We start from the raw sequence: 27,829 nt of genomic DNA on the forward strand, positions 1-27,829 counted from the left end.
GTTTGTAACCAGACAAAGAGCACTAGACGCACGTCAGTATGAAGACGTGCTTCAGTAGAGACTTAATTACAAAAACTATTTGAATGACATGAGTACAAAAATCTGGGATACAACCAACACTAAAGCATGGCGTAAATGGATTGCGTGCTAGTTTTATGTCGTTTCTTCTCTCCACTGACCTACATTAAGAGGTATTGTGTCTAAGCAAGCTATTAAAAAATTACGGATTGTACACGCCACTACTGGAAACGCCTTTTTTTTCCAATAAACTGTTCAGACGACTGATAAGCACGTTTGTTCATGAGAATGAGTATTACCGGTATGAGGTAGCATGTGAGTAGAACCGGCTCGCAACCGTCGAGATTACATTCTCAAGTTCACATCTGACTCTTGCTTGGTGCTAGACGGTTACAGCAGACCGCGCATCGTGTCCTCGTGCGGTACCCGGCTGGCGTCAACTGGTCGCGTGAGCATGCGCAGTAGCAGCTGGCCATCGCCGCGTACCTTGCCGGGACAGCAAATTGGGTCTGCTGGGACTTTCTTGTGAATGTCCAGCAATTAGAGCAGGTGGCACCCGATGGGGGCGGGTGCATCGTCGGAGGGTCGCATCCACGGCGTACGAGAAGGCGGCCCTATTCCTTTGTCCAAGTAATCCTTGCTTTTGAGGCCGTAGCTTCTCAAAGTGCCTGCTCAGCGACAAGAATGGTTTGTGACCAGAGACTATCCAGGGCTTGTGACTACACCCTTGGCAATGCACTTGGTTGCTTGAGTTGTTATTTTTGTTATTGTTGTTGTTGTTAATTTGCGGCTGGACGGACAGATAAGACGGTTCTTGCTGGCAACCTTCCATTTGGGCTTTTGAGGCTCTTGGGACCAGGGGCCGGATTGTGGCGTGGTAAGACTGCGTTGATTGTTGCGTTTCTTTGTTTCTGTTTTTTTCTTCTATGTTGCATTTTCGGGTGCGTGTACTACTGCGTGCTCGTCACGTCTGCTCCGATGCAAACCTTGCTTCTTTCCTCCTTCGTTTCTTTGTCTGTGTTTTTTCTCGTCAATCAAACTATCGGGGATACGAACTTTACTATATGACAAGTGGGTTAAGCCAATATGACGTATCGTTCTTAATCTGTAATTTTTCTCCAAGTCAGCAAGCGTTTTGAGTAAGCAGTTGAAATAAAGTACATTCAAATCATTTGTTTTGCGGTGACTGCAAACCACAAAAAAAAGTTTATCAGTTTCTCTTCTTTTTGTTGTGTATGCAGTATCTGCAATTTTATGCCCAATGAATAAAATTCCTTCGTCGTGTGTTCCTTGTAATGTGCTGATTCTGGCTTTGAGGGCAAGAACGAAGCATACTGTTCGCCTGTCGTTCATGACCTCATCGCAAACCATCAGCTCCTATCCTCACCCCTCTCACGTAAGCCCTGCATAGCGTCACAGCGTCGCAAACGCCGCCTGTAAGCACTGCACAGTACAAGCAGTCAGACGTAATAAGAAATTCAGACACTGAGGCAGGTCATTAAGGCTCGTCCGGAGCTGTCTGCCACAGTAAGGTGCACTCATACAAGCTAATGTATGTGACACGTCAGAAATAGTAGCATATGCACATTGTGAATGCACGTAGGGAGATTCAAGCCACGCATCACTACTGTCAGTGCCCATTTTTCTTGCTTCTTGTAGCTTGCTTTCGATTGCTTAAAACCATGCAGTGGGTACCGTCAAAGAATGTGTTCCACAACAGAAGCCACAGTTTGCAGACAGAGGGCGTCACTTAAGGCGAATGAGTTCTGTACAGCTTCTTTTTGGTCGTTACCATCTTGAACTCTGAGCAGCTGTTACAAGCAGTTTCCTCAACGTTGTAGTCGCGTAACAGATAACAAATATGTACGATTTTTAACTTGGTCACAAATTGGTCTTCAGAATGCGCTTATGACTTCGCACTGAGATCGTCTGAGATTACAGAGTGAAGGAATCCCGTGGTGTGTCTCACTAAAGCTGTTTAACGCTGAGGAGGAAGGAGCTGGCTTCAGGCTAGCGAAGGGCGTAATTCAAAAAGACATTATAGCTCGTATTAAGGAATCATGCATGATTTGTAGATCAGCTAATTTTCTAATTGGCCAGCACAAAATCGGTGGCCAATCAAGAACCGTTCTTACGTCCCAACAGCTTTGTGAAGTGAGGCTTGTGATTAGCTGATTCCAGATATAGGTCTGCAGGGCATTGATGGGCAACGCAGAGCATAATCGCATCAGTGTGCATGCAAACTGCCTTAAGTTAGTTCTCTTATGGCCAGCCATGTTTCACACGGTGGCGAAAACTGCGCGCATTTCAGCTACGGTCCGTAAAACGCCCACCATTGGCAGGTTAAACAACGTGAACGCCGTGCATTAGGTGTTCACGCATAAATATTCCTAATTAGTCTAATACAGCGCAGTTGGAGACAGCGAGCTCATCACGAGAGCGTCGGTGATTTTACATTTCTCGCTGTCTGGCGTCTCCTCCATCTGCAGCTGCTGGGGGAACCTAAGAACATTCACTCCAAACCCGTCGCTTTCTGGCACGCGCATGCTCATTGCAGGCCCCAGCATTAAAATCGCACGACGCTCAGGGCCGAGCCCATCTTGCTGCCTTAGATCAGATCTGAGGAACGCCGAGGCACTCAACTTTCGGTTACATGAAGAGAATGCGGGAAAAGTCCCCAACCCATGCACAGCACGCCACGCGACTTGTGGCTGCTGAGTGAAGAAACGCGCGTCCTTGAGCCCTGGCGCGTTCTTAAGAGGAATTCGTGAACACCTTGCGGCATTTTGAGTAACCAGGACGCAATACATAGCGCCTGGTTGATAACAAGGAGGCAGCATAGGAGCACCGCGAAGAGCAAAGATGAGTGAGGGAGAGCGTCGATATCTACACTACGGCGGTTCGGCCAGTTCAAAGAATCTCCGCAAGTTTGTGTGATCCTGCGCTGGTTTTAGTCAAGCTACACTGAACACGATATTTTTATAATAGTTCAGTGGTTACCAAATAAAACAAACCAGGTCATTCAGTTCCCCTTCCTATTCTGAGAAACGTAGTGCTAGCAGACAATGGACCAGAACAAGGAGGACAGCGCTGGCATGTAACGCACAAGAACAAGGAGGACACGCAACTGCGCTGGCTAACAACTTTTTCAAGTTGTTAGCCAGCGCAGTTGTGTGTCCTCCTTGTTATCGTGCGTTGCGTGCGTTGCTGTGTTTCTCAGAATGTTTCTTAACCAACTTGGCCAGCAACACACCTTTGCTCGCCTTCATAAGCTGCAATTGGTGTTTAATAAGGGTTGAAAAAAAAACATTGCTTTGCGAAATTACTTCCAGAAGGACGCTTAGGGCAAATTGTTTTAGCAATGTCAGTGTAATGACCGCGAGATTTATTGTTACCGGCACCTTCTCTTCCTTAATGACACACATAAAATTGTGACGATTATCCAAGCGCATAACCCGGGAGAGATACCGACTGGAAGCTGTTGTGAAACAAGATGAACGCTAGATGCTTCCTGACACTGCTGGCTATCCGCAGTTTACCTTGCCTCTTCGCTCCGCTTGCTCGCTTCCACACTCACCTCATGCGTGTACTCACCCGCAAGTTCCGCTCTTCTGCCACCTCATTCCAGTCTAGCAGTGACGACGTCGTCGCTTCTATTGGCGGATCACGTCATAATGAGTTCCCTGCTGCGCTCAAAACGAAAGGACCTTATTATGCAGGCGTGATAGAAGGCTAGCCCCATTCGCTTTGCAGAAGGGTAACATTCAGGACTGCGTAAAAACCTGAAAGGGATGCTTTGATTACGCGCAAAGGGAATATGTGAAGATGGTGCAGTTCGAGCTCGCATTAATACTATCGGGTGCCTCACCCTTTTGTTCCGGGGGACATACATAATAATCACGATGATGATCACGTCTATGTATCGTTTCCTCACAGCAAAGTGTTTAAGTTCCAGCGTGATCCAGTTTACGGTCGTCGAGTGAAATTTGCAGGCAACTGTAATGCGCGCTAAAAAAAAAACTATAAAGTATTTCAAGCAGCAAACCTCGCTGCTATCGCATTTCTTATGGCTTTTGTGTTCCATCGTCATGAAATGCCGACTATTTATGACAACGTTACCCTGCAGTTATATGATTTTGTAGTGAAATAAAATTGCAGTGAAGTATGCTTTTTCGCCTACTTGCGCGGTCATGAGAAGGCTTTCTTTGTGATTGCACGTCTCGGTTTATTGCAAAAACTACACATTTTGTGTATTTTTTTTTCATTCCGCACCACCTTACTCTACTGCCTGACCTGTGCTAAGGGGCGCTGATCATTTCAGCCGCCTGCTCGGCCAACATTACCACAACAGAGTGTGGCGTGCTTGACAGCGCGAATGGTATAACCGATGCATCCACAACACGGAGTCTTTCCACGCCTCTGACCCTGCAAAAAAAAAGTCATCTTCACGTGTGGGGCTCATGCGCAGTAATTAGACAAGAAAATGCTTTAACATATGTAATTATCATGTTGAACAGAAGATAACATGTTTTGACATAGTTTTAAAATACGTAATGATCCGGAACAGCTATTGAATAAAGCCGCGCTCCTAAGGGCAAGAGAAAGGCGCGACGTCCACGCAGGAGAGAAAACGGCGTTAATTTGTGTGTTTTGCTTTTCACTTATTGATCAAGTATTCATAGTGCCTGCCAACTTTCTTTTTTCATTGGTAATTTTATGAACACGAAAAGTAGAATGAGGTCTCGAGCAAATCACTCAGCAGCGCCTCATCCTGCCATGAGGAGTGATGGCAGCGCCAGATCTAGAAACTACGTGCAAATTAAAATATTGCATAAAACTGCCGAATTCCTTGGTTTCTCTGTCCGTTGTTCTCTAAAAAGTGTGTGGTGTCGCAGATGAGATTTGCTGCATTTATACGCACCATAGCTTCAATGCAGAACTTAAGCACGCAGCAGTGGAATGCTCCAGATTAATGTAGGCTAGCCGCGATCTTTATACGCTTCGAAATCTCAGTACAAGAACGTTTTCTCTCTCTCTCTCTCTCTTTTTGCCTATAGCATTGCTTTCGCAGTAAAATACTGCAGCCTTGTTTAGAATAGCTGACTCATGAATGTGGATCACAGTGACTCAAAAACAGCAGCCACTGATGTCACCCGCACGAAAAAAGAATTCCCACTTTATGCTACAGGTCCGTGTCATATTTAGAAAGCCTCTTTTCTTTCACTCGCCCTCTCTCTCTCTTTCTTTGTTTTTGTTTTAGACAATAATGCGGCTCTCGTCGGAAGCTTCAGGTGTGCAGGATGTCACTAAAGTATACCATCACTGAATGTATCCCAGCATATGTGGCCCTTTGCTGGTTCGCGGCCCCTCACCTCGGGATTTGGTCCTGGGTATTTGTGCGCCAAGCAAGGTCTTTATAGCGACCATCGCTAACTCCACCAGGATGATGATGTATTATTTTCGGGAGCACTTTGCGTTCGAAACGAAGTGAGCAGCAAGTGGCTATGGACTTGATACGTCGACTGCACTCTGGCGCGCGTTAAGGAGTTGCAGAAGTATTAAGCTGTTTATAGAGCGCACTTTGGGTTTATTATAAAAAGGATGAAGCCCACGCACCTCCCCACCGCTCGAAAGTACTACCCTGATCGTCTGCGTGATGAAATCGTAAAATTATATGGTACCGGCCACATCTGCATTGCGACCAAGACAGAAAATCTGACTTCACTACCTGCCTGTGAGTGATAAGACTAATTATCCTACATTAAGGCCTCTTTGTTGTAAAGGCGACTCTCTAGTTCCACTTCCTTCAGAGGCAAATTCTTGATGCCCAATCCTTTTTTTAAGTGTTTCTTGCGAAGTACAGCGAAATCGCATCCCCCCCCCCCCCCCCCCCCCCGAGTTTGAATTGGTAGCCTACTCGCAGTGCTTTCGGATTCAACTCAACAACTCTGGTTGCTTCGTCGCTCCAAAGAAAACATGTCGTCACCTCTCATAACAAAGCGCAGGAGGAAGGAGGGAGGGATTACGTAAAAGTAAGTAACAATACAGACCTCCGATGAGTACAAGTTCGCTCTGGCAAGTTGCAAGATTCAGAATTACGAGCAAGGTGACATTAAGTGCGATTTTTCCTCAAGCGGTAAGCGCGAGTCGTACCTGAAGAGCTCATCGACCACGGCCGACGAGTCTGATGCGTCGCCCATGGCCGCAGTGCCAACCGGATGGTGGAGTGATCCCGCCGCCGTGCGGGCCCAGCACTCGAGAAAATCGTCGTTCTGGACGGATGCGTCCAAGTGCTCGCAGTAGCGAAGCCGGGGTATGTGAGGTGATGCCCCCAGGGCAGAAATGGCCTTGTCTGACGCCAGCGCCAGGGCTGTGGTCATCGCTGGCACAAGAGAAGAGATGAACTGTGGTCACAGGAACGATGCTCAACTATCTCATCTTTCATCCTTTTATTTCTCACCGGAGAATTCGATGTCAACACACACATTTTTCTGTTGTTGGCTGCAGCAGCGTGACATGAATCTTTCAAACTATGGCTCAAATCAAAACGGGAGCGGCGTAGCACTGCTGTCACGTTGTCAAGCAGAAAAAGAAAAGAACAGCACGGTTCAATGACTGTACTTAGCTGTGTCGCACTCCAAAAGTTTCCTTACAAAAGTTTCCTTAGAAGGTAAGCCTGCTGTCACCAGCGAGTAGCTCATGTGTGGATACTTAAAACTGCACCAAAAGTGGTTACATACGCTCTTAGCGGATTTTGGCGGCTTGTGCTGTCGGCTCACCAAACATTGTCGGCTCACAAAAAGCCCTTTTACGCTACGGTTTGATACAGAATGCACAGCTTTGATACCCTGCAGTTCTTAATGGCAGCACCGAACGAGAAATGGTAGTCATGAAGTACATGGTCATACCGTTCGTCACGCAGCGAATGTCGTGGGGGTCGCTGAAATATCGCGGGTCAATGTTCGGAGAGTCCAAGGCATGCCCTGTGTGCAGGGTAATTCGGCCCTTGGATTTTGGGTGACGGCAGGAAGCCAGCAGCAAAAATCCTTCCTTGTTGGCGTTGCCAATGTCCGGAAAAGAAGCATCGATATCCTACAAGGAAGGCATATTTCAGGTATGCACACACCCGCAGTAAGCAGAAGAAACAAAAAAGTTTTGGTTTTTCTACTCTGAACCACTTTGTTTTCGAGCCGGAAGATACCCTCAATTCAGATCTGCGATAAACATCGTTATTTAATCAGCCGAGCCTAGCCCTGTAAGCTGTCCAATAGGAGAACAAGGGAAATGAAACTGTCATTTCCATGTTTGTCTTTTCCTTTTACCGCGCAAGCATGATGCGTGCTGTAGCTGTCCGTCAGTGCATAGCTTTTCCCTATATCCGTACCTCTTTCTTCATATGCGAAATTCTGGACAGAATGTCTTCTCTGAAGGAACCAAAGTTGATTACTAGAAACATCGCCTCAAGATGACGATCTCCTATAGATGTCCTCAGGACGGATGCAACTCCGCTGGAGGCCAGGTGTCCTGAAAAATAAAGGGAACACTGGCACCCCATTGACAAAGAAAAGCGCATGACTGCTTTAGGCTATTCCGAGGGAATATTTTTATTTATGAATTCTTTCAGAAATCTTTGGCATTCGGCTAGTTTCGAAGCAAGGTAAGTGCCTATGTACAGAATAATAAACCTAAAAAGGCGCCTTTATGGAAGCTAATAACAGAACAGGAATATATGGTGAGGCTTGAAAAAAAGAGCAGTTATATAGTAACCTATTTTACAGAAAGTGCGCTGAAGACCAGTAAAGACAATTTTAAAGAAATTTCAGCATTGCATGCGGCAGACCACAAAGTGCAAGGAGCGTACTACGAGCCTTCACACATGCACGTACCGTCTGTTGCAAAACTTTACAATCCACCGCGCCGTTCATTTCAATGGCGCGGTGTTACTGGAAACGTTTGCAGCAGACGATGGGTACAGGCGTGTGCAAAAGTGGACAAACCACAGCTCCGTCTGCAGGAGCGGCTGCGAGGCCGCACCGCGGCGCAGCCATCTCGCGCCGTTCGCTCGCGCCAGAGTGCCCCGAGTGACGACAAACTTCTCGCTGGGGTGCTTATCACGCTTGATAAATTTCTAGTGCGGCGTCCGGCTACTCTGCTGCTGACGGCCGCGAAGGAGGGGGGAGGGGGGGTCGCGAATCGCAAAGGGGTCCAGGACAAAACGCTGTCGCGCAGGGGCGGTGCAAGCGTACGGCGACACGGTGTCAAACCACTGCGCTCCGGAGGAATGAAGACAATGTTTTGGTTGCCAAACGCATCTATAGCCGGATGGAACTCAATTCAGCATTGAAGCTCCGGCCACATTCAGGGCCGCCGAATACAATTCCTCCGCGACAAAAATTAGACCTTTGTAAGAGCTTTTCATTAAACAAGAAGGTAATAAAGAAACGAAATTATAAGCTCAAGAGTTTTGATGCATCTGCTTGTTTGACACAGTAAAACGTTAAAAACGCTGTTTTTGTTCACTGCTGCGCTTGGTCCGCGGAGTAATACAAGGCGCCACAGACCACAGCCAGCGTTACCAACTGCTGTTTTTTTTTTTTAAGTTGTATTCTACTACAATAGTGTTTCAAATCTGTGCTCCGGATAAAGCTTTCTTCCTCTATGAACTGGAAAGCGCATTTCAAAGAGGGGTTTTGATACTGATCCCGAGTTTTATTGGCTACCGCTAATCCGCGACGTATTTTGTGCTCTTTCGTTTGCTCAGTGAGTTGCTCCAGACAGCAGGCAAGCACAAATGGAGTGACCACAGGAACTGCGAATGAACTGTCTCTCAGCGACAGCTAACGGCACGTGCTTGTATACGCAGATGCGCCCTTCTTAAACTTGCTGTCCTGTTCACCCACGCATATCCATGAGACACGGATTTTGTTTTTTATATACATACAAAAGCCACAAGGGCCGCTCTTTGTTTTTGCGGTGACTGCTGGTTGGGAAAACGAGTTACCGCCTTCAAGCTGTTTTATGAACTCCGTGAGCAGAACAAGGAGCACAAATAGGTGGCGGATTCGCAATGGCCAATCAAAACTCGCGATCTCGATCCAAATCGCCCTTGGAAACCCGCTTTCCGGCTCATCGGGCAAGAAAGGTTGTTCCAGACCGCCGATTGGAATACGCTTTGATGCGTTAGACGACGAAAACATCGTGCTGACAAGTTCTCCACTCGCGGTGAAAACAAACCTCTCTTTCTGCAGTGGGAATAAAATAGAAATATAGGCGCGACTACAAAAATTGGAGGGGACTCTTAAGCTTCGCCTTAAGGGTATGGCATGGTGGCCTAATGTCTTAATTCCCATATATGCCGAATTTGTCATTTTCTATATTCATAGATCCTTGGGAGTCCTCATACCCCTCCTGGCGCAGTGGCGCAGTGGCGCAGTGGTTAAGCGATGCGCCACTGCCTTGCGATGGCAGGCGCTTCCAGCGGTGGGCCTTGTGCGACCCAGGTTGCTGTTCCCGAGTGACCAATCATTACTTAACTGCCACCTGCCACGGTGGACAGCTTGCTCACAGTCCCGTGGGCAGGTTGCGATGACGCCGTAAGGTCACGTGACCTAGGTGGCCCACCTGCCTCCTAGATTGCTTCTCCGCGGATTTTTTCGTGGGCTTTTCCCTCACGATCAACGATGCCGACGCCGGATTTTCTGGTACACGACCTACTTAATGCTCAACTAAGTCACGTGACTTGGGTGGCCCACGTACCTCCAAGGTCGCTTTCTAGGGACCACCTCCCAGAGCCATACGCGGGGATTTTTTTGCTAACAACGCCGACAACGCCGGCACCGGAGTTTCTAGAGAACGGGGCCTTTAACTTTGTTTGCGTTAATAAAACCGGCCGTTACCACTCCGGAGCGCTGCTCTGTCGTATGTTTGCTCCGCTCTTTCGCGACAGCGCCATGTCCAGGACACTTTGCGATGCGCGCACCCCTTCGCCGCGACCATAAGCAGCAGAGCAGCCGAACGCCGCACTAGAAATTTATCAAGCGTGATAAGCCCGAAACCAGTTGTCACTATACTAAAGGCACTCTGGCAGCGAGCGCGCGGAGCAAGATAGGGGTGCGGCCTCGCAGCCGCTCATGCCACCGGAGCCATGGTCCCTCCACTTTTGTTCGCGCCTGTACTTCTAGTGCTGCAATTTACGGTATCAAATGAACGTGCACACTCCATCGGATGAGTGGCGCCGATAAGTGGCGTCTTGACACGCGGCTCAATATCTCTAGAACTAGAGAAAAACTAAAGCAACATTTCAACGAATCTTGGCAGCTTGAACTCAAAGCCAGTGAAATTTTCCCAAGGAAACTCATGCCACCCACCTTCACCCCAAATGTACTTCCAGATTTGCCACAAGCTTTTCGTCTTGTATTCGTTGATGCTGACGGGAGCCTTTAGGTTGAAGTAGATTGGCACTGTAACGTGGTCTTGAAGGTTGTTTCCTACTCCCGGAAGCTCGCTGACAACCGGTATCTGCAAAAAAAATTTCACGATTTCATTGCCGCAACGTGTGGAAAGCTTTCATTGTAAATGTTCGCAACAGAAGAATATGAGTGCGAAGCCAGACCGTTGCATCCTTTTTCTGTGGTCAAAAGTAGTGAATTATTCACAAATTCTAGGACGAAAAAATGGCATTGTCTGCTGAAGTGATCTGAAATTTTGCTTGCCTGAAATTTATCCAGGGCATCTTTCGGCCCGATTCCGGACAGCAAAAGGATGTGAGGCGACCCGACAGCACCAGAAGAAATGATAACTTCACGCTTCGCGCCAGCTTGGTAGACAACACCGTCAGCAATAATTTCAACCCCAACAGCCGTCGTATTCTCAAAGAGGACCTGCAATGAGATGAGTAGAAAATCAGCCATTCTGTGGAGGCGTTCCCTCAATCCAGGAGTGTAACAATTAATAGTAATAAGAGCATTATCGTATCCAAACAAACAGAAATTAATTTTTATTTCACCGAGTCATTGCTTCCTAAAAGGTGTTTTGGTCAAAACATCGTTATCGCGTTAATAATAGCAAAACATCTTGCTTGAAACTGCTAGCTGTACCACAAAACTTTTCACTCAGACTGTCATTGCATTCTTCAAGAGGGCCTGCAACAACTAAACTTAATGAAGTAACGGCCATTCGTAGCGTTTCCTTTTATCCTGATAGCCAAACAAGTATTCAGTAAAATCATTCTTTCAAGCAGTGCTAGAAAAGGGGTCAGTTCGTTCTGCACCTTACTTAGTGCTTGTTACAACACAACAGTATACTGATGAGACAAGAAGCATACATGTACAGTCCGGCTATGGTATAACGGAGCACGTGTCAGGGATCAGACTCAGTGGCGTAGCCAGAAATTTTGTTCTGGTGGGGGGGGAGGGGGGTTGGGGGGGGGGGGGGGGGCTCATGTTGCAGCGCGGCCTGCTCATAGAATTTGTGGAAGGATCAAACGCAACAATAATAACTGCATTGCCATTGCCATTGACAATGTCATTGTGTATTAGATAAAGCTACGCACTGTCTAGACAAGCGAAATATGTACTTTTTAAAATCAAAGAATGTACTCGTATGTCTTAAAAATCTTGGCAGACATGATTACAAAATATAAAACTGAGCAGGGCACAAGACACAGAAGACAAGGAAACAGGACGAGCTCGTCCTGTTTTCTTCTCTCCTGTGTCTTGTGCCCTGCTCAGTTTTAGGTCTTGTAATCATGTCACACCAACTGAACGAAATCCACCAACTAGCCCGCCTCAAAACCCTTCTTAAATATATATCCCCTTATCGTTCACTCATGGGAGACATAACTGATACCAATGCTTCCATGTTTTTGCGTATTAATTAAGTAAAGAAAATATCACATGAAGTCTAGAACTACATCGTTCCGGAACCAGCAAAGCAGTGCATGGCGCTGATATGAAAAACGTAAAGGCCATGAAGTTAGCAAGCAGAGGACAAATATTTTAATGAATGTTTGTCGTTCAAGAACCTTTACACTTTTGTACGTATGCAGCGGCCAGGGAAAAATCTCAATGACGCTGTCCTTCGTTCCAGTGTACTGCGCAGCAGCAGCTGTCACCGGTCATGTATTGCGAGTAATTTCACCGAAATTCTAGTCGCAACAGCGAACCATCGATAGGCCCTTGAAAGTTTGTGCTAGGATGGGGCCCCTTGCGTTACATGACTGCAGGTGTATGGGCGTTCCCGCGAAATCCAAGCCGAGTTAGTAATGTTCACGCCAAAATGTCTTTTCTAGTCTGAAAAAGACACTAGGTACAATATCCAGAATGACTTCCGGCGCCGGTGGTTGTTCTGGTCAGCGGTGCGTGACAGTTAAAAAAAATTTCGGGGGGGGGGGGGGGGGGGGGGTCTGAAACTCCAAAGACCCCACTGGCTACGCCCCTGATCAGACTCTTGCCACGCTTTACCAAACGAAAATTAGGGAGTACTTCATGCATACGTGTTTCACATGCCGCTGGCGCGCTGGCTCATCAATACAATAAACCTTCATATCTTCCCTACGGAAAGCACGAGAAATGTTCAAGCGCTGAAGTATGTTCCGTAATATTTTGGCAGCACATGTGCAGTCTTGGTCCAAAGTCTTAAGGCCAAAGGCTTTTCGCCTCAGCCGCACTACCGAGCCATTACGGCAGTATTAAAGACCGTATGGACCTTGAAATGCTAGGAGAAGGTTTCTTCTTGCGGTAGAGAAGCTTCCTGCTTGACTTGTGTTATGAATGATCCGCTACACGGAGCATTCTACCAACATTCATTTCTCTGCAGCTGTACGCTGTGGCTTTAAGACTTTTGAACAAGATTGTACATATCTCTTTCCGGACTCGTCAGTAGTATTGAGTTGAAGTGCGTAGTGACAGAGCTACATCCTTGCAACATGCCCTTTGTTTATAAACCATTGATGTTCCGTTCGGGCACGTTTCCCTTTTTCAGAGAGTTTGACGACTCAAATACGGCATAAATGGAGCTTTTTACATAGCTTCAGAGAAGTTTAACCAGCGAAATTGCCTCACTTTTTTCATATTGACGGAGTTTTGAAGCTTCTGGAGAGAAAAAGCCTTAAAAATGTATTTTGTGTCTAATTGCTAACTTTGCTTCCCACTGTTTCTTCTATACTTCCAAAAGCAAGTAAGCAGCTAACCAAAAACGAAGAGGTTGCGTGGCGCAAGCTCCAAACCGGAGTATTCCCTAACCCTCAGCTTTATAGCAAGTGGCACCCCGAGATTTTCAGTCCCAGGTGCAAACGTTGCGACGGCATAGCGGACATGATCCATATGGTATGGACATGTCCGAGCTTTGGACAACTTGACCGAACAGATGAGTCCTGGGAGGCACTGCTTCACAACGAGGACGAAACTAAACAACGTGAAGTCATCCGTCTCGCCCTTGCTGCTGCTGGGATCCAAGAGATCCCGGTCGACGGATGAGGGGGAGGACATGGCTTTCACCGAGCGGCGCCTCGGATACCCATCATCCTTTTGACGGGTGCTAATAAATGTTATTTCTCTCTCTCTCTCTCTCTCTCTCTCTCTCTCTCTCTCTCTCTCTCTCTCTCTCTCTCTCTCTCTCTCTCTCTCTCTCTGTGTCTAATTGAGAGAATTTTCGGTTACGGCATGACCATCCTATTATAAGTCTCGTGTATAACGAAAATAATGCATTTAAAGAGTAAATGTCGCTACATAATTGTTAATGCTTTTGGGAGACGTGTGTAAATATGACCAATCTTTTGGAAAGTATTTCTTTTAGCAAAACATGTTTATATCCCGTTCCAAGGGCATTTGTTCCCGGCGAAGTAAAAAAACCAGAACTCTAGCTGGACCAGCTGTTTCAGAAGGTAAGCATTAATTTTGGTGTTTTGAGGAGAAAGGAAGGGCAGTGCAATTTGTTCAATGCTTTTTAACCACTTTCATCACTGAAAACATAGAGTCAATGCGGTTCTCATGTAAAAAAAAAGTTCTCTTTGACCCTCTACCTTCCTCCTAATGCCTCCCATGGCAGTCAATATAACGTGGTCACCTCCTATGAGGGAAGGCTGTACCGGGATCAGGGGGATAGTGAGGGGGTCGGGGGGTCTTATGAGGTTTTAGCCCCCCCCCCCCCCCCGCCTCGAAATATTTTCGAACTGTCACGCACCGCTGACCAGAACAACCACCGGCGCCGGAAGTCATTCTGGATTTTGTACCTAGTGTCTTTTTCAGACTAGAAAAGACATTTTGGCGCGAACATTGCTAGCTCGAGTTGGATTTCGTGGCAACGCCCATACACCTGCAGTCATGTAACGCAAGGGGCCCCATCCTAGCACAAACTTTCAAGGGCCTATCAATAGCTCGCTGTTGCGACTAAAATTTCGGTGCAATTACTCGCAATACATGACCGGTGACAGCTGCTGCTGCGCAGTACACTGGAACGAAGGACAGCGTTATTGAGATTTTTCCCTGGACGTTGCACACGTACAAAAGTGTAAAGGTTCTTGAACGACAAACATTCATTCGAATATTTGTCCTCTGCTTGCTAACTTCATGGCCTTTACGTTTTTTTATATCAGCGGCATGCACTGCTTTGCTGGTTCCGGACCGATATAGTTCTCAACTTCGTGTGATATTTTCTTTACTTAATTAATCCGCAAAAACATGGAAGCATTGGCATCAGTTATGTTTTTCACGAGTGACCGATAACGGGATAGTTGGTGTGACATGATTACAAGACCTAAAACTGAGCAGGGGACAAGACACAGAAGGGAAGCAAGCAGGACGATGTCGTCCTGTTTCCTTGTCTTCTGTGTCTTGTGCCCTGCTCAGTTTTGGGTTTTGTAACCATGTCTGCCACTATTTTTAAGACATACGAATACATTTTTTATTTAAAAAAGTACATATTTCATTTGTCTAGACAGTTCGTAGCGTTATCTAATACAGAATGGCAATGTCAATGGCAATGGCAATGCAGTTATTATTGTTGCGTTTGATCCTTCCACAAATTCTATGAGCAGGCCGCGCTGCAACATGAGCCCCCCCCCCCCCCCCCCCCCCCCCTCCCGGAACAAAATTTCTGGCTACGCCACTGACCGGGATGTACAGGTTTATAAGCTTCCGTCACTTGGGACAGTACACAGCGGCGTGGCACTGGTAACTCGAGATCACTTAAGTTGAGATCACTGGCGAAAGAATATCTCTTCGTGCCCTCGTGCCGTGCGAAAAGATTTTTGGATGTCGTACGCTAAGCGTCTTGTCTCGAGGTGACACGTTTCGCTTTCCGACGAATTGGTCGGAACGGTGCGATATTGGCACTAGATTCGAGATGCTATCATAATACGCTAAATTTATGATTTGAACACTAACACATTCTAATCAGGAACGAGAAGCGCGCGGCGTTAAACGACGGAACAAGTGGCGCCGAGTATTGACCGAGTTTGCCAATTTGCCAGCTGCCGGCGGGCAGCCGTGGTTTAGGCGAAATGCGAAAGAAGGCGCTAGGTGTAGCACACTACCTTGCATCACGGCGCACGCTGGCAGCAGGCGCACTCTTTGGGTCTTTAGTACTGTGCCACTGTTTTACAGCAGATTGCAGCGCCTCTGCACTGGCCCTCAACCCAGGTCTTCACAGGTATTCATTGTCAGTAGTGATACATTACGAAGAGAGGTCAGGTAAGTGAACGGAAGAGTGTGAGGGGTGCACATTTACCGTCAGTAGCATGGGCGCGACTTTCATCTCAAACCCCATGCCTCGCGCTACTTCCATTGTGGCCACCAAACGTACAGCCTTCCGAATTTTTTATATTAGATACGTACATATTAGTGGAGACGTATACTGGATTGCCGATCGCTGGTTGCGCATGCGCAGTGGCCCCACCCTTGGCACTGCGCGTGCGCAACCAGCGATCGGCAACCCTGTATACGTCCCAGCTGCGCTAAATCTAATATCGCGCGAGCGTCGATTGCCCGGTGCACCGGCGCTGGGGCGAAGCAGCGCGGAAATACGGGGAGGGAACGGACATGCGCACTGATAATGCTGCTGGAGCGGGCGTCGTCTGCTTGGCTGTTCTGCTTTGTGCGAAGCAACACTGCGAAGCAAGTTTTATGGGCGAGTTTTATGTTCTATCGGCTGCCTGTTTGCGGTTCTGGATTGGTGCAAACGCGCAGCGTTCTAAGCACGGCGATAGGCATCAGTAGCGTTTGCGGGTAGAATCTCTAACATGTTTGTTTTAACTAAAATAATGCGCCAATATCGAGTGTTCTTCTGCAATTCGTTTTTCGTAAGTGACGATTGCAACTAGTTTCTTGGGCATGCTAGGCTGTTTATCGCTAATGTATGCTCTCTTCAGATCTCACCTACATTTTATGCAGCAGAAAAAAACAGTTTATGCATCTTCTTGGGGTTCCATGTATAACAGCCGATGATGGGCAAGGGTTGCTTCGCCCTAATAAGAACAGCCTAGCAGACGACGCTCGTCCCAACAGCAGGAGTGGAGATGCCCTTGCCCTTACATGCTTTCTCCTCTCCTTCATCCACCGGCACAGCAGCGCTGGACATTCGACCATTCGACGCTCTCGTGAAACTATTAAAAACCCGGAAGGCCGTACGAGAGCGCTACCTGGAGATGTTTCAACGCTTTCAGATCTTCGAGGGCTATTAAAGTGGAAGGACGCGCAGTTGTTACTCCATTTTCTTTATAACAAGTTCGAGTCTTCAGGAATCATCGTGCTGTTTGAAGTCATGAAGCCGTGGCTGACGTCACATGACGCAGTTCGCACTGCGCGACATTCTGGCTAGCATTGAATACGTTTCGCGCCTGCTGTGTTGGCTATGTGGAGTTGGGGATATGGGTGGTGTCCTACCAGGAGCATGAACTGGCAAGATCACTTCCAGCAAAGACCATAAAAACACTTGTTTCCTACGCAGCATAGTGATGATACGCCAGTCAACGAGAGAACAAAAAAAATCGTGATGCTATCATTACAAGCAAAAATATTATTTCCACAGAAGAGTCTCACCCTGCTTACGTGCGCACCAGTCATAATCCTGAGCCTTGGGTTTGTTAGCACAGGCTTAATGTACAAATCATAGGTCGTCCATCTTCTGCCCTGGTAAACGTTGCCTGAAAACGAAATGGTTCTGTATCACTGGCGACTGTGAATAAGAAATAGAATAATGAAACTTGAGTTCAGCAGTTGAAGGGTCGAATTAAGCAGCCGCATTAAACAGTTGAATTAAACAGTGAAACAAAAATTCAAAGAAAAATTCGTTAGTGTTGGAATAAAAAGTTTGCATAACATTTTAGGTATGGAAATAATAAACATACATTCGTAAATATATGATGGACAAAAGACACCGCGCAAAATAAAAATTCTATTTTTATTAATCATGCGTTGGTGAGTGTACTTACGTTTATAATTTTTACAATGTGCGCTGTCCCCATACGATATTCCGCCGAACCCAGTATTACATTTTAGTTAATGCATAATTCATTTAAAAAATATTTAATTATGCGGCAAGGCCTGGAGAATGACACCAGACTGATTTCGTGTCCTTTTCACAGCAGCTGCAACCATTGAGAGGCAGCCACCATTATTTACATCTCACTGGTGGCAATGTTGGTTAAAACAATACATTTCTAAGAAAATTCACCATCTAGTAGGTTGAAATACCGACAGGAGCTTATGTATTCTCTTTAATGGAAAACAAAGAAGTGAATATCGCATTAATTTCAAAAACCAAGCCGCTACCACCGACTTTTTCGCCAAGGAACAGTAGCCGGTCCACCCTTGTTCGGCTGAAGCTGCGCTTAAGAAAGATGGAATGTCAACTTCATCAGACAGATAGGACAAACTTTAAGAAATCTGAAGACAGCCTCCCTCATGGTCTTGCTTTCGGGTTCTGTGTCGTTGTTGGCGCTTTGAGTACCTAGACAGCCGGGAACACTCCCTTTCCCACATTCCATCGTCTCCGTTGCGCACCAACAGCGTCATACACTCTAAACAGGAGTAAAAAGGGAGTAAACTATCCTCTAGCACAGTCCCTTTTATGCCCGCTAGAGGGCAGCTCACTTCCTTTTCACTCCCATATCGGCGTATTAGTGTTAAGAGCGTGGGGTATACCGACAGCCAGCAAGGGTCGAGGAAACTTCCCGGGTCATTTAAGGAAGTGGCCGGCGCATTTCTCACACAGGGGAATGTATCAAACAATGAACGAAACATTACTTTTTAGCAACTGGTTTTCTTCCTTGTCCAGGCCCAGTCCTAGGCGTCCAGCTGCTTCCTTGAACGCCGAGCACAGCTCTGAGGCGCCGCAGTTCGTGTCCAACACCGGAATTCGCGCATCCAGCACCCTGTCCGCTGCGGCCAAATTCCCGGATGTGGCTCAGGATTGCGCGACGGGTTGATCAAAGCACTCGCCTCGCACTGATGCAAGCCAGGGAAAGGAAGGAGGGGGCGACAGGGCAGGCAACGTGAGGGGAACACAAGAGCGAAATTCTAAGGACGAGAATGGGCGCACATTGCTGCGGAAATGAGCAGCACTCGAGTGAGGGGAGAGAGCAGTCATATGCGAAGGCTGTGCAGAGCTCGACGTGGCATGTCAGCGAAAGAAGAAAAATAAAAGAATGTTGAAAGACCGAGCCCATAGGAACATAGAGTTGCGCCTAGGAGCTAGAGCTCATAGGTCAGCCCGTCTAGTTGATGTAAGGAAAATAACTCCAGATAAGTGTTATCGAAACGGCGATATACGCTTTCCGAACCCCCGCACGCTTCTATCGAAAATCTTGGCCCGAAAGTTCCACTAGACTTCCTTGTGAACTAAGCTAGCATCCGCCTCCATATTAACCTTCCTCGTGATTTCGCCTCACCCATATTTTCTGCCGACCTCGGACTAATGCGCCACGACCGACTGCGCGTCATCGTGTGCCATGTAGTATATTTTCCGCAATAGCATTAAAGGCCCCGTTCCCTCCAAAACTCCGATGTCGGCCTCCTTTGAGGCCATTTGCCGCTGCGTTGTTGACTTATATTTGACTATAATAATCTGTTTAACTGAATTATAATAGCTAACCTTCAACTATTGGAGTAAGCTGCATAGTTACACTTATTGATTTGTAACTGGCCATTAGTAATAACCACATCAGTTTCTTGAATTTCCAAAAGGCGAATGTCCTCGGCGCTGCGCGGCTCAACAAATCCTTGGTGCGTCGTGCGTTCAGGGACGCCCACCAGAACACGAGATTTCCATATATACCAGCAAATATCAAGAAGCAAACACTTGCACGGTGCTATGTCGCGCATTGACTCTTTCATTTTTCGTATTCATGCCGTTTTTATTCCTTAATTCTGCACCATTCCATGCGAACGGTGTCACAAATAAACAAAAACGTACGCGACAAACACAACTGGGGATAAAGATAACCATAGAAAGACACTACATGTATTATACACATCCACGCACTCACACAGGCACGCTCACCCGTAATCGCCTATGTCAACTAATTTAAAGGATAAGCGCGCTAAGCTGTCGCAAGTTTGTTGACTTAGACAAAAAAAATGCAAACGCGCTTACATGCTGCAGCGCCCCAGCAAACAGATCGACAGGCAGTGAGAAGGAAACGTGATGCGCTCGATCATCGACCCGTCCCTTTCCTCGTTCTTCTGGGCAGCTTTGAAACGAGCTCTTCCTGCCGTAATCAATGCGCAGTTTATTGTTTGCGCACACAGGCGAGGAAGAAACGATACATCGAGGTTCTTTCCCGGCGTCCGTGAGCTGAGAGGCAGCAAACAGACGAAAATGACAGAGTGAGGCGCTGCTATTTTTTGATCGCAGCAAAAAAGGCGAATGCCCGGCACTACTGTACACGACCGTGGGTGTGCGGCTGAGCGGCTGAGCGCTGGAAATTAAATTCGAGCATCTCTTTTACTCAAGCGCTCTGGTCAAACAATCTGTTTCTCTTCCGAGGCAAACTCAAATAATGAGACATCGCGTTTTCGTGCGCACGCGTATAGTTATTTACTCTAGCTCATTTTTTTTTTAGTATAAAGTTTGCTTTTCAGTGCGGAGAATGGCACTAGTGACTGCGAAACCCGTATCGATTGATAAAACCGTGAATTAATCACATTTTTGCGAGTTAAAGCAACTTTTGCACAGAACACGTCGTCCAGCGTGCCCTGATTGTTCGATCTAGACAGCATTGATTGTTTCTCAGAAAGCGTTACTTATCACGAGTTCGTTAATGAGGATTGATTATGTCTGCGCCATGTACTTAATATATCAACGAATTTCTCGATAATTAAGCTACGCATGTGTGTGGAATGTTTAGAGAAGTTTGAGTAGTCGTACATCGATTGCGGAACGCGCTGGCTGCAACAACTTTTATTGGTCAGTCTTGCTATGCGGCTGATAGGGCCTTTCCTGTGGTTGTCTTTTTATGCGCAACATGGTTTCTTCAAAAGCAATAGAGAATCGTCCTGTCAGGTTTCATACGGTTAGGACATGCACAGACGAAGTCTCTTCTGCCGTTCTACCTTTCTTTTATACTTGCGGAAAGGATATCACAAAAACATGTCGTGTGTGTGCCGCATTATCCCCCCGGTGTTGGGAGCGAACTTTGAACCCCCGTGCGTGGCCCACTCGTTTCACGCGCATCGGTATTTCTTACCATGGCCATGGCCGGCGGGGAACTCGAGCTTGCGGTAGAGAGCGTCCACTCGGTCGGCGCGGAAACGGCACGCTCGGCAGCGTTGGCTCCACAATTCCCAGTCCTCGGGAGCGGGTCTGGAGTGGATCATGAAGTACAAGTTGGAGCTGCCGCCTAATGCTTTTCCACGGGGCCACCGCAGGCTCTGCGTTAGATCGCGAGTGTCCGCCGAGGCACTTACCGAAACAGCGGTGCATTTCATCGATTGAGAAGGCGCCCTGTTTCATGGATGATGCCATTACGCACAGTGGGGCATGAAACATGGTTAGCATGCACCCCATTCTCCGCATGCGAGTAAAATTTTTAAATTAATACCTGGAAAATTTTTAATCAAACAAGAATATTTAAGACAGCAGCATCAATTCCGATTTTGAAGTTTCGTTATCCCTAGCAGCATTAGGAACGAATAAATGTACGAATCGTTTGGATGATTGGCTTGAATCAATGGTTGGTGTTATTAGCTCCAGACTTCCCTGAGACGGCTTTTAAGCCAGCGGTCACAAGATACGGAACCCAATAACGCATACTGCTCAGCACTCAAGTTTGAAAATGCTATATCAAACCGGTCCCTCGTGTTACGTTCACGGAAAATGATGTATCGTAATACTGCATTCACCATGTTGCCTGCAAGCTAACCTTACTCGTGCATCAATAGAAATATGTAACGACGATACAGTACACATCAAAGTTATTTTACTGTGAAAGCAGTTCTACTGTCAACCCCCCCCCCCCCCTCCTTTCCCGTGAATCTTAGGCCGTAGTCTTATAAGAATCCGTTTGTCAATTTTCCATTTTATATCTATTTGGTCCTCTGGCATTGGTCGCTGTTCGATGACGCAGCTGCGACTTTCACACGTTTGTGGGAAGCGAGCGGGCCGTTGGTTCATTGGTGACCGGACCTCGCTATTGGCTGCATATCACAGCCACCGGTAACCCATTGGCTGCATATCACAGCCAGTGGGCAACCAGTGCGTGCTGCGAGTGGCGAAGGCTATCTTCGACCTGGGGACCCTCTACTTTGAAATTTGTGCGACCGGCCGCTAGCAGCTTTGTCTGATGCTGCCGTCACTCAATCCAAATGAAATGAAAAATGAATATACCGATTTCAAATGCATCTTTATAGAATGCAGCCCCTGATATCTGCTGAAGTTAAGCTTCAAGCCCAAACTTCCAGCCCAGCAGCCATCCAGACACGTTTTCTTTATGTTTCTTTTGCGCCCGTAAGCAAATCTTAGATGGGGGTGATTATTCAAAAATTCATTAGCCCTCAGAAGCAGTGTGGGCTGTTCGAAGGGCCCGACAATGCGTCTGCATCTTCAAAAAGTTGCTGCATTGCCGAGAGCCCGGTGTGTACACAAAAGAAACCACTCGACAGAATGCAGACCAATGAGCGGGGCACTACTAGCGGAAGTAAGCTTCCCATAAAGCTACATACCAGCTGATAACTTCTTTCGTTCTCTTTTATGTTGCTAATCCAGCAAAATGACGACAGCACTCTAGGCACTGTGCCTATGACCTCGGCTTCTTTCTAGAATTCACCCCTCATAATAAATGATGCATAAATAGGACAATACCACAGAAGCAGAAATAAATGTCTTGTGTCGCAGTGGTTCGATAATATCGTGACAGGATTTCTCTTTAAAACTTCGCTGCTCTTCGTAAGTGAGGGCTAATCGTGCCATTATTTCACCTCCACCAACAAAAATCTCGCATTTTTTTAATTCTCCCTTCTGCTGAAATATTTCTCATTCCGCGAATAAATTCAATTAAATAATCAGTGGCTGAGTCTAGTTCCTTCCTTTGTGTGCCGGTCATATCTTGCTCTTCCAAGCGGGAAGCCACAAAGGTCTGCCCGTCCTTCTGTTCTCCCAAGGCCTGAAACCCATACAGCTATCCGGGCTGGCGCGACAGGTGTTAAGAAGCCGAATGCCACCTTAAGTTCTCTTAGTCCGCCGAACGCGAGTGCTACCTGGTTGTGGTAGCAGTGGAGCGCGTCCTTCTGCGGCGCCGTCACGAACTGCCAGTCGATGGAGGTCGCCTGCATCGCCAGAGACAGCAATGGCACCGAAGCGTACCAGGGCGCCTCCCCGCGGCCGGCTTCGATGAGCAGCACTCGCGCCGCCGACCCGTCCGCACCCGAGGCGCTGTCTAGCAGACGGCGAGCCAGGACGCAACCGGCCGTGCCCGCTCCAACTGCCAAGGCGAGGCGCTGGCAGTTGTTTGTGCACTCCAACATTTCCTTCATCAACTGCTTGCGTGTACTTTTGGCTGCTGCATGCCGCTAATGTTCCGTCGAGCGAGAAGTGTGACAAATATTCGCATATGCCAACCAAGGTCACATTACAAGAAAACGGCAGTAGGAAGAAAGGCAACACACGAGCACTCGGTCTCAACGAGTTTCTATTACGTTACGAAAAACCACCGCAGTGAGAGAGCGGCTTCTCCATGAATTCGTGAACCCGCTCGGCGCCCTCAACGCTTCCTTAGGCAACCTGGATCGTCATGTGATTTCGAAACATGCTCTGACTGAAGGAACTCGGGAGGGCAAGAGTCACTATTCACAAGGCTTATCTCCCACACAGTTCTCGCACAACCGCTTGCTTTAAAATATTAGTTTTTCGTTTGCCACATCAAACTGGTTGTCATTATTGGCCACCACTGGTTTGAGGACCATTGCCATGGCCCATATGCCTAACATAATTTTTATTTGTTCAGGGGGAAATTAATTAATCTTTTCATACATAAACGATGCATCGATCAAATGCCTTTCTAGCGCAATGCGTTGACTGCCCAGGATTCATGTGCTGAACAATGAACAGGTGCTCTTGCGTAGAGGAAGTTCTATGCATGCGGACTCCAGGCCAGTGCTTTACATTCGTTTTCCATCTTTCTAAGGATCAGTGCCTATCCTTTCTGCCTCTCCCCTCACCTCTTTCATTTCATTTTTCCAGTCTGCCTGCTATCCCTTTATTTCCGCTGCCCCAGCTCAGGCGTTTCTGTAGTGATGGCAGATGCCGCGGCTAGCAAAAATCTTTTCCTTAGTTTTTATTATTATTCTCAAAAATAAACCAGTACTACTACTACTACTACTACTAGCACTAATGATCAGTGCACTGGTGCTCTCTCCTGACAGCCTGCACAGTAGGTGGATCTGAAAAAATGCATAATGACGTTTACTTAAACGCACTGAGGAGCTTGTAAGCGCACGGAGGATCAGCAAACTACCTTCGGCAGCCTCACCTTGAAATAAACAATTAAAAGAATGAAGAAGAGTTACATAAGATGACCTGGAGAATGTAGCAACTTTAATACCAACACTTACTTGCTGTACACATCATTAGCATCTAAAATAAATTGCAAAATTTATTTTACAACCTAACTAAAATTACTTATCAAAAGCAGCTAAGCTTTATGGTTACCTACTTGCTCACGAAAGCAAATAATTTTAATTTAAATAATGAAGTAAATAATTATTTAAAAAACTGGTATCAAAAGATAAGGCATTCACTCCTGAAAAACAATGAAATTACTTAGCAAATATTTTGCTGCTCAGGCACCGCGTTCAGGTTCGTAGTCCTGGTCGTACAGATCGGCGTTTAAAAATTCCCTTCCTTGCAAAATTATGCGATGAGTTTTTGTTTAAAGTAAGTGATATCAGACATCACGCTCATTAGGTATTTCTAATCACTTATGAGCTGGCTTTCTAATGCCTTGCTGGTTAAAACTGGCTACCGAAATTTGGATTAATAAGTGATGTGGTTTTTGGTGTTCATATTCTCATTAATTTGTGACATGTTAGATTCATGACGCATTCCAACATGGTTTATAGCATTTAAGCAAGTGTTTTGGCAAAAAATAAAAACTGATGTTCTGAATGTCATTTTCTGTCTTTCACACCACACGTAAACGCTATGGCAATGCTGTCTTAAAGGCAACGTGAGCATCTACTAAACAATTATATCTGAAACTTTCGCTGAAACGTGAAACACTCAAGAACTATACCCACCAATAATTAGAGCAAACAGCTTCCTTCTACCATATGCAAGGAGCAGGTAACAACATCGAGAATAGGGCACTAAAAGGCTGTGGAAACACATGCTACATCGACACGCTCACCTGGACTCATTGCTTATATAGCCTCAATAAAAAGACTCCCAAAGAGAAGGTAGCGTTCTCACATCTTTATACATCAAGACTTGAGCTAAAAAGTTAAGTTTTTTCATTACAAAAGTTAATGCAAACACTCATAAAGAATTTCTGACATTAGACTGATGCCAAAAAGGCAATGCAAAAATTAAGAATTTATGACAGCCTGATACAGATGATGATTATGATGTCAGTCTCATGCAAAAAACGTAATGCAAAAACTCATCAAGATTTGATAATGTCAATCTGATGCAAGAACCCAGCAGATGCTGCCATTGTGAATGATTTCTGAAGACTAACAATGATTTTTGGCCGCGAGGACATAGCGTGGCGCCATCTATTGGCCGCGCCCACGTGACTATGGAAGGAGCTCACGTATGCCGCTCTCCTGCTTTGCATTGCGTCTTAGGCCGTTCAGCTTTCGCATTTTTAGTTTTGTGGTCCTGTTCGCAGCGCATCTGAGTCATTAAATCATTTTTTTTTTTCGGAAACGAAGGCCCTCACCGAGTGATCTAGCTGTGTGGTCCCCAGATTTCTAGGGATAATACTAGCTGTTTTTAAAACGCAGAAATTTTTTGGGGCCCCCTCTCCTCCCGCAGCAAGAGGGGTCCCGTGATCCCTCTTGCGGCGCGAGATCCGCGCTAGGGCCGTTCGCTCCAGTGTTGGTGCTAGCGCCCAATATCGGTACGATATCAGAAATTTAACAACCATTTTTGTAAGCGCCGGTATAGATTATATACATCTGTGTCTCAAAGATTGCGTTGAAATATTTCAACGCCTTAACAATATCGCTACTAATTGGATACTCAATACACATATCAGGCTTATGACGTTTGGCGCATTGATGTCAAGCTCAGTAACAAAATTGCAACAGTGAAGGATGACTTTCTCGTAACACCGGCTGTTTAGAGCAAATAAATGCCTTCTAATTTAACGGCAAGAAAATTTTATTCATTGCATTAATTATTAATCAAAAATAATTTACTCCCATTCTTTAAATGATATATCATTACTGCAATGTCTGTCTGCACGTCACGCAAGGTGTCTAACTTGGTATTTTGTGTCATACGCGGAATTCCAGGTTGTGCACATTCAGTTGAAAAATGAAGCACTGTCAAAAGACAAAAACAGTTGTTCAGCAAAAAAAAAAAGAAAAACAGAAGCCGAGAGAAAGGAGCGACAACGTTTTCTTGTTAAGCTTCGCTTAGTGGGTTTGTACGTGTGGTCTTTAGCAAAAATTTGGTATCGGACCAGCGTTTTGCCTTTTTTTTCTCATCTGGATGCCCAGAGTGGTAGGTGTTTTTGAATAGGGTGCTCAGCCATACCGACGATGTAATCGTATTCGGGATCTGGCGGCAGCCGGATGTCCTGGCAGCGCCGGAGGTGATGCCACAACACCGCCGTCCCGATGCACACGAGGTTCAGCAGCACAAGCTCTGTGCAGCGCGCAGTCAGCGCAAGCGTGAGCTGGCAGCGGTCATTTGGTCATGCAATCATGAAAATGTGACACATAACGTAGTTTTTTATGAGAGGCAAACTATGTTTTTTATTTTCTGGGTTGCGAGAATTTACATTTTATTTCGCTCTCACTGTAGTTGTAACATAGCGAGTCTGCAATACATTCCTAAAAAAATGCAACCATCATTAGCTCTTAAGAGAACGTGGCGTACAACAAGAAACGCTAGAGAGAAAAAAAGAAGTATAAAAAGTTGCAATGAGGGACAAAATGCACCAACAATATAACCAGGAGACAAAAAGTAAGTATGCGTGCAACTCTCTATGCAGGAGGAAAATCACTGATATACAGTGCACTCTTTTTTGCGCAGCCCCAAGGTTCAACTCGTAATACGCAAGCACAGAGATGAGGAAAAATGAACCAAAGGTACAGAGCGATTAAACTTCCATCTTTGCGCCTTCAGTACTGTGTAGGTAGTACGATAGGACTAATACGAAGCAGTTGTGGCTGGAAAATTGATACGACTAGACGGAAGGAAATCGGGACAAAATGAAACAAACACATCACTGCTGGGAGAGGTCATGATGGCAAATTGCCAGGAAACACCGGTAGATGGGAGCACAAGACTTGCCTTTTTTGCCTAATCGCATGTTTTCAAAATCGGTGCCTTCTGCCACTGGCTTTCCAAACAGCGCACCGCACCTTGCAACGCAGTTCTTACGCTAAAAAGGCAACCGTGCAGACGCCTTCACCACCACTCTATGCGTATTCCAGGATGCGAAGCACGTGCGAGGCAGCGAAGACCCGGCCAGTGCAGGCAGCAACCGCTGACTCGGGAGTATGCAGCCAAACGCGATTACGAGCCCTCCTCTATGCAGGGTTTCCCGACGGTCGACGTACTTGCGCTGTCGCTCCAGCGAAGCAGCTGGCAAGCGCCCCTTCAAGACCTGTCTATGCCTCGGGGGTTGTCGGCAGCGCTGCACGTCTGACGTAACCGGGGGCCTGCTCTCGTCTCGCTAGTTGTTTACGACTCGTCTCATGGCCACCCGTCCGGTGCAATGATGCGGTTAATAAAGGGCTCCAGGATGGACCCCCTTCTTTCTCGCCGCGGACATTCGGGTGCACCGGGTGTTGTTTAGAGGAGGCAGAGAGAGAGAGAGTGAGTGGAAACTTGCCCTTGGCGAACCCTCTATGCCGCGGAGCTCCCGCCTTCAAAAGACGAATAAAGTACGTAAACATGGCGGACTGGCTTCTCACGACCGAGAAAAATTCCTCTTTGCAACAAACCTCTTTTGAGCTCACAGTTAGTCGGCGGTGAAAGGCGCAGGGGAAGACTGGCACAGCTAATGCTTACGTCAAAAACTTTTCATCCTACAATCAGTAGCCAATGTAGTCGCTGAGCATTTTGCCATGATTCAACGAAAAACTGGAGCAGTTAAGGCGGTCGTGTTGTTTTGACGCAGTACATAATGCAGCCGGTATGCCAT

The 27,829-nt window shown here is 46.6% G+C and overlaps 1 protein-coding gene across 1 annotated transcript; it reads right to left on the reverse strand.

The window, feature by feature from the left end:
• Positions 1–950: 950 nt before the first annotated feature.
• On the reverse strand, positions 951–27,386 carry LOC144113968 (alcohol dehydrogenase [acceptor]-like). Its single transcript, XM_077647385.1, has 12 exons — positions 26,974–27,386; positions 26,212–26,322; positions 22,710–22,933; positions 20,702–20,885; positions 18,261–18,395; positions 17,055–17,158; positions 10,731–10,898; positions 10,386–10,536; positions 7,403–7,542; positions 6,927–7,110; positions 6,172–6,400; positions 951–4,443 (listed from the first exon to the last, which is right to left on the reverse strand). The coding sequence occupies exons 1-12, from the start codon at positions 26,990–26,992 to the stop codon at positions 4,317–4,319; spliced, it is 1,776 nt and encodes a 591-aa protein (XP_077503511.1). The 5' UTR covers positions 26,993–27,386; the 3' UTR covers positions 951–4,316.
• Positions 27,387–27,829: the final 443 nt, after the last annotated feature.

This window comes from Amblyomma americanum, chromosome 1 (assembly GCF_052857255.1).
Source record: "Amblyomma americanum isolate KBUSLIRL-KWMA chromosome 1, ASM5285725v1, whole genome shotgun sequence".
NCBI classification, from domain to species: Eukaryota; Metazoa; Arthropoda; class Arachnida; order Ixodida; family Ixodidae; genus Amblyomma; species Amblyomma americanum.